A 6355-nucleotide genomic window follows, 5' to 3' on the forward strand; every position below is an offset into this window, starting at 1 on the left:
TATATATATATATATATATATATATATATATATATATATTATTAAAGATGCAAAATCATCACAAAAATATCCCAAAAAACTGCTACTACTTTTGTGATATTTTTGTAGCTTTAATAATAAAGTATATTACTCTGCCTCCAGTATTTGAGTACTATTTTTTGCCACCTTGTTTCACATTTATGTGCTTACTCTGGTGTGTGTGTATATATATATATAGCTTCCATTTATCTCCTGGTCCAGGGGAGATGACCCGTCCTCAATAAGGTTTTTCTCTGATTGCCATTTAAATTTTCTGCTTATTCCTTTTTCATGCTTCTCTTCTCATTTTTGAAACTTATTATATATAAGACCTGTGAAACCGAGTGAAATTGTAGTCAAAGCCAATGCCAAACCGTCTGACTGGCATCGATGCTGGTGGCATGTAAAAAGCACCATTGGGTGTCATGGAGGCAGTGATAGGTGACCGAGACATTCTGTGATATACAAGCACAGTGTTGTTGGCACTCCGTTGCTTATGACGTCGAGAGTTCCAGTTGATCTGATCAATGGAACAGCCTGCTCGTGAAATTAACATGCAAGTGGCTGAGCACTCCACAGACACGTGTACCCTTAACGTAGTTCTCGGGGATATTCAGCGTGACACAGTGTGACAAGGCCGGCCCTTTGAAATACAGGTACAACAGAAACAGGAAGAAAGAGTGAGAGAAAGTTGTGGGGAAAGAGTACAGCAGGGTTCGCCACCATCCCCTGCCGGAGCCTCGTGGAGCTTTAGGTGTTTTTGCTCAATAAACACTCACAACGCCCGGTCTGGGAATCGAAACAGCGATCCTATGACCGCGAGTCCGCTACCCTAACCACTGGGCCATTGCGCCTCCACACAAGATATTTGGGGAGGTGCCTTTGAGTCACATCTTCATCTGACAAGCACAGTATATCACAGAATATAAACAGAAAATTTACACACAAGACATGGACATGCTCTTTCCTCATAAGTTATCATTAAAAAAAAAATCAATGATAATTTCATGCCTTAAATGATAGTATTGTTTGTTTTTGGTGGCATCAACAGTGATTAGATGCTACAAATAATGAATGATCATTGATGATTGATGAAAATAAATACAATTATGACACTGATAGAAATGTAAATAAACACCTGTGTCAGTGGCACATAAAACGCACCCACTACACTCTTGGAGTGGTTGGTATTAGGAAGGGCATCCAACTGTAGAAACCTTGCCAAATCATTTTGGAACCTGATGCAGCTCTCTGGCTTACCAGTTTTCAGTCAAATTGTCCAACTCATGCCAACATGTAAAACGGATGTTAAATGATGATTATATTGATATTAATATGAAACTTTCATTCTAAGTTTTATTTTAATTTTTTTAATTTTGTCAAAATTTTCAACTTTGTTTCTTTTCCTTTTTTACATCCTATTTATCTTTCAAAATCTTTATAACTAGATTGCAAATACATTGAGGATGAAGAACTGCTACGTCTTTTAGAAGAAGAAGAAGCTCTAAAACTAGAGGAGGAGGAATTAATTGCTATTGGTAAATATTGTTTTAACAACACTTTTGTCCTGTGTTTTAATTTGAAATGTTGTTTATGTTCACATCAATGTTAGTATGTTACTGAAATAGCATTAACATTCTGTATGACACAAATCCACTTGGTACTGTATCTGCCTGTCAGTCCTATACTACCCATATACAAATCAAACCACCTTTGTATATGTTTGATTTAAAAGAAATTATGAACTCTCTAATCTAGGAAGACAACTTAATCCCTTCGTCTATTATTTATTTGTTTTCTGTAACAGTGACACGTGTAACTGAATTTTTGGATTTAAAAAAATTAAAAAAATTTTTTTTTTTTAGTTTTACTTTGCAGAAAATGCTGCTAAACATTCTTTGATCAACAACTTATTTGATGATTTAATTGATGGATTAAGAGTAAATAAGGCTTTGGGGAGGATAACTGGATTGATATAGCTTTCTCATCCCTGCACACTTGGTATCTGACTTTACCTGAAGATTGATCCCATACTGAACCTTTTGCAAGTGTTGTTAGTTCAAAAATACCTTTAGGACTTGATTTAGTGCTTGTTAAGTTTCTTTTTCCTACTCATCTTTTTCTATTGACCTTTGATTGGTACAGTCATGCAACAAACTAATTTTGATATGATATAAAAGGGAGCAGTCAACTTTGTTTTTTACATGTGCTGAAATTTGTATCTGTGGGTGTTGTTTCTGACATTAGCAATAATTTACCTGTAAATTTCATAATGAGCGAGCTGCAAAAAGGTCAGGGAAAAACATTTATTTGTGTTTGGTTTGTTTGTATTTTTACTCTCTTACTTGTTTCAGTCATTTGACTACAGCCATGCTGGAGCACTACCTTAAAGAGTTTTTAGTTGAAGACGTTGACCCCAGGACTTATTCTTTGTAAGCCCAGTACATATTCTATCGGTGACTTTTGTTGAACCGCTAGGTTACAGGGACGTAAACACACCAACATCAGTTGTCAAGTGATGGTGGGAGGACAAACACAGATACAAAGACACACACACACATAAATATATACACAATGGGCTTTCAGTATCCGTCTACTAAATTCACAAGGCTTTGGTTGGCCCAAGGTATAGGAGAAGACACTAGCCCAAGGTGCCATGCAGTGGAACTGAACCTGGAACCATGTGGTTTGGAAGCAAGCTTCTTACCACACATCCATGCCTGTCTATCACTAATTTTTCTTTCCATCAGGTGTCTCTTATTCCTTCACTCTTTCTGTCCATCTCTCTCTCTCCCTCACTTTTTGTTTAGTGTATCTGGGGTTTTTTAAGTTAGTATTACATAATTAATTTACAGTTACACATGCACAATGTTATTTTTAGCACAAATGACTTACTATATTAAAAATTAAGTCATTTCTGCAGTGCTGCCACTTTTCACAATAATCTAACAAGTAAAGACACTTTCAAATAAACAAACCAATTTTTAGGTATTTTCTGGCCTTGACTTGAAACAATTTTCAACTGGATGTTAAAAGTTAATTATCTTTACCTTTCTACCACTAATGATTGCTTCACAGTCACATGGTTTCTGGTTCAGTCCCATTGTATGGCACATTAGGGAAGTGTCTTTTACTGTAGTCCTAGGTTTGATGAATCCCTTGTTAATGAATTTGGTAGATGGAAATTGTATGATGCCTGTTGTATGTGTGTGTGTGTGTCACTGTTCATATTCTGTGTATGATTGAATGGAAAAACGGTGGTAACACTTAAGGGTTAGCAACAAGAAGAGTATCTGGCTGAAAGTCAATGCCTTAATATGGAAATATGGATGTAGAATTAAACATATGATCTCTGTCATTATTTTACTGAAATGTTAATTGTGTTCATATGTTTGGTTTGTTGTTATGCTACTGAAAAGTTGTGTTCACCCATCTGTTAGAGATATACACCTCACTTCATTTGTTTGATAATCTGTAACTATATCATGATATTATTAATTTGTAATAGAAATAAATTGATTACTTGTCATCTGTTTGTATGTTTCTAACTGAAATGACAAGTATTCAAACATATGAATCTCCAGTATAAGATGAGTGGGTTAGGTAGGACTTGGTACAGGTAGCATGAGACTAATCAGCTCTGAAAGGCAGAGGTTATTGTAGTAAGAGTAAAATAGGCAGAGTGAGGAGACAGCATATCTGTACAGTAGTGTGAAAAAATATCTCATCCTTAGGACAGAAGCTGGAGTGTATTGGTGAGCACCTGCCAGTCAACTGTGTGGCTTTGGAGAATGCAGTGTAGACTGTTTGTGTGTTTAGTAGCTGTGCTGTCTCAGATACTGGAGCAATATTCCAGTGTAAGTATCATTTGAGTTTTGTAGAGAGTTAAAAACTGTTTGGAGCTCAAATATTCTCTGGTTGTGAAAAGGAAGGCTAAACTTTGGGCAGTAGTTTATACTACTTTGTAGATGTGAAATCATCAAGAGAGATCATTATTACTACGAAGTGCCACTAGTATTTGTCTTTACGGTTTGTCAGTTATTTTAGAGCAATTCTTATTTATTGTTTAATTCATGATAATTTGAGATAATTGATACTTCTTACTGGCAATGTCTTCATTTTTTGGCAGCAGAAACTCTATTTTACACTACAAACTTATATTACAATTTAAGAAGTCATGGAGAAAAGAAATAATATTTATATAAACTACTGCCCAAAGTTTAGCCTTCCTTTTCACAACCAGAGAATATTTGAGCTCCTAACAGTTTTTAACTCTCTACAAAACTCAAGTTCAAGCAAATCTAATAAAAGTAAAACAGTTTTCAGTGTTAACAGTATTAATATTAATAATTTTTTACTGGTGAATCACAGAAGGCTAAGTTTATAAAGTATCAGACTCCTAGTTGAAATAGCAGTTTGTGTCATATTGGTAGTACTGCACTGGGTTGAATGTCCTCGATATTTGACATTCTGTGGTGCAGTCTAGCTAGGTTCCATGTGCAGGTACAGCTCACTACTGTATGTATTGGATTGTATTATAGTGAATGAACCAAAATACTTGGAAAATTGAGAATGGGAAACTTGTCCAAAGTATTCTTGAAATATCCTTAAAAAGTGGTAGGATCATCCTGACTAGTATCTATAAATTATTAAGAAACAAACAAACAACAACAATCACAACAGTTGTTATTTAGCTATGATTGAGTAGATCTATGATCAAAATTGATCCATTATGTCACCCCCTACCCTGATATAATATATCTAGGATTATATTATCCAATGTGTCCTTGCTTTTTTGTAAGATAATAAAGCATGATTTGAAGGAAACTTTAGTGTTTTTTCTAGCAGGTCAGGCAACAGCATAAAGGTTCCTACATTCACTCATTTATCTAACATATAATATAGAGTATATGTAGTATATTTTGTTGTTACTATTTCATCTCGGATCAACCCTGATGGAGCCAAGTTATGATGAAAGGTGTTCTAACTATAGCTAAGACTATATTACCCAATGTATCCTTCAATTTTTTGTAGAATGGTATTTGAGTGATATTTAGCTACTATTTCTAGTTGCTCTTATGACAAACTCTTATTTGTTGTTACAGGTGATGAGCTTCATCAGAAAATTGAGACAGAGCAGAGTGAAATTGAACGACTACACCAAGAAATTGTGGAGCTTAACTACTTAAGGCAGGATTCTGATTTAGATGAAATCAGCTGTAGTTCAGAGAGTAGCTCAGAAAGTGAAGATGAGGAAGAATTGCAAGAACATCTGAACCAGTTAATTCGTGACAATGAACTGCTTGAGGTATGTATATGAGGATTTAATGTTTAGCTCTCAAGTCGATGTTGTTTGAAACAACAGTTCTTGTGGCTACCCCAATAAAACTTTAGTGCTTCAGTTCCAATTAAAACCATTCTACCACTTTCTTTGTGGTAGGATTGGTCTATGAGTATAGTATATTTCAATTTGTCGGATTAGCTGTGCAGTGAAATCTTGAGTTTTTGGGATCTATTAGACTGTGTTAGTCACTTAGCATGGTTCAATTACTGGAGTACAATTGTGCCAGTTTGCCCCTTGTTTTCTGTGGTAGGCATTCTTATTTCTTTATTGCCCACAAGGGGCTAAACACAAAGGGGACAAACAAAGACAGACAAAGGGATTAAGTCAATTACATCGACCCCAGTGTGTAACTGGTACTTAATTTATCAACCCCGAAAGGATGAAAGGCAAAGTCGACCTTGGCAGAATTTGAACTCAGAACGTAGCGGCAGATGAAATATCGTTAAGCATTTTGCCCGGCATGCTAACGTTTCTGCCAGCTCGCTGGCATTCTTATTACTGATCATGAGCTGGTCTGGTAGTGAGTATTTGTTCAGTGATATTTGGGGAGGTACCTTTGAGTCACATCTTCATCTGTCAAACAGTGAAAGTTTTTCAGTGCCATTATTAGCAAATTTCTAGATTGAAGGAGTATTTTGTTGAAATTCTGTAAATAGTGTTGGTTTCACTTTTCAGAAGATAATCTTAATATATAAAACTGAGAATGTGTGTGCCTGTCTGTGTGAATCCCTAAAACTCGAGAACTACCCAACTGATTTCATTCAAATTTTACACATACCTTACAGTCCATGCAGTGTCATGGGCCAAAAGAATTTTCAACTTCTTGCCTAATGCGAGCCAGGAGCAATCCCTCATCTTTTACACTACTTAAGTATTATGTGTCAAAAGTGAAGCAATAAAATCTCTCTATTGTAATGTCAGATACTTTCAGTTTGGTAGTTTCCCTATTATCTCACATATATATCTTACACATATACATGCATACATAAATAT

At 35.5% G+C, this 6355-nt stretch overlaps 1 protein-coding gene across 1 annotated transcript in view; it reads left to right on the forward strand.

Annotated features, from left to right (window-relative positions):
* Nucleotides 1-6355, forward strand: part of LOC106883353 (ralA-binding protein 1-A) — a 109936-nt gene that overhangs the window by 88119 nt on the left and 15462 nt on the right. The window contains exons 14-15 of the mRNA XM_052974959.1: nt 1467-1556; nt 5124-5326. Coding sequence (XP_052830919.1) covers nt 1467-1556; nt 5124-5326 — 293 coding nt within the window. The remainder of the gene's footprint in view (nt 1-1466; nt 1557-5123; nt 5327-6355) is intronic.

This window comes from Octopus bimaculoides, chromosome 20, assembly GCF_001194135.2.
Source record: "Octopus bimaculoides isolate UCB-OBI-ISO-001 chromosome 20, ASM119413v2, whole genome shotgun sequence".
NCBI lineage: Eukaryota > Metazoa > Mollusca > Cephalopoda > Octopoda > Octopodidae > Octopus > Octopus bimaculoides.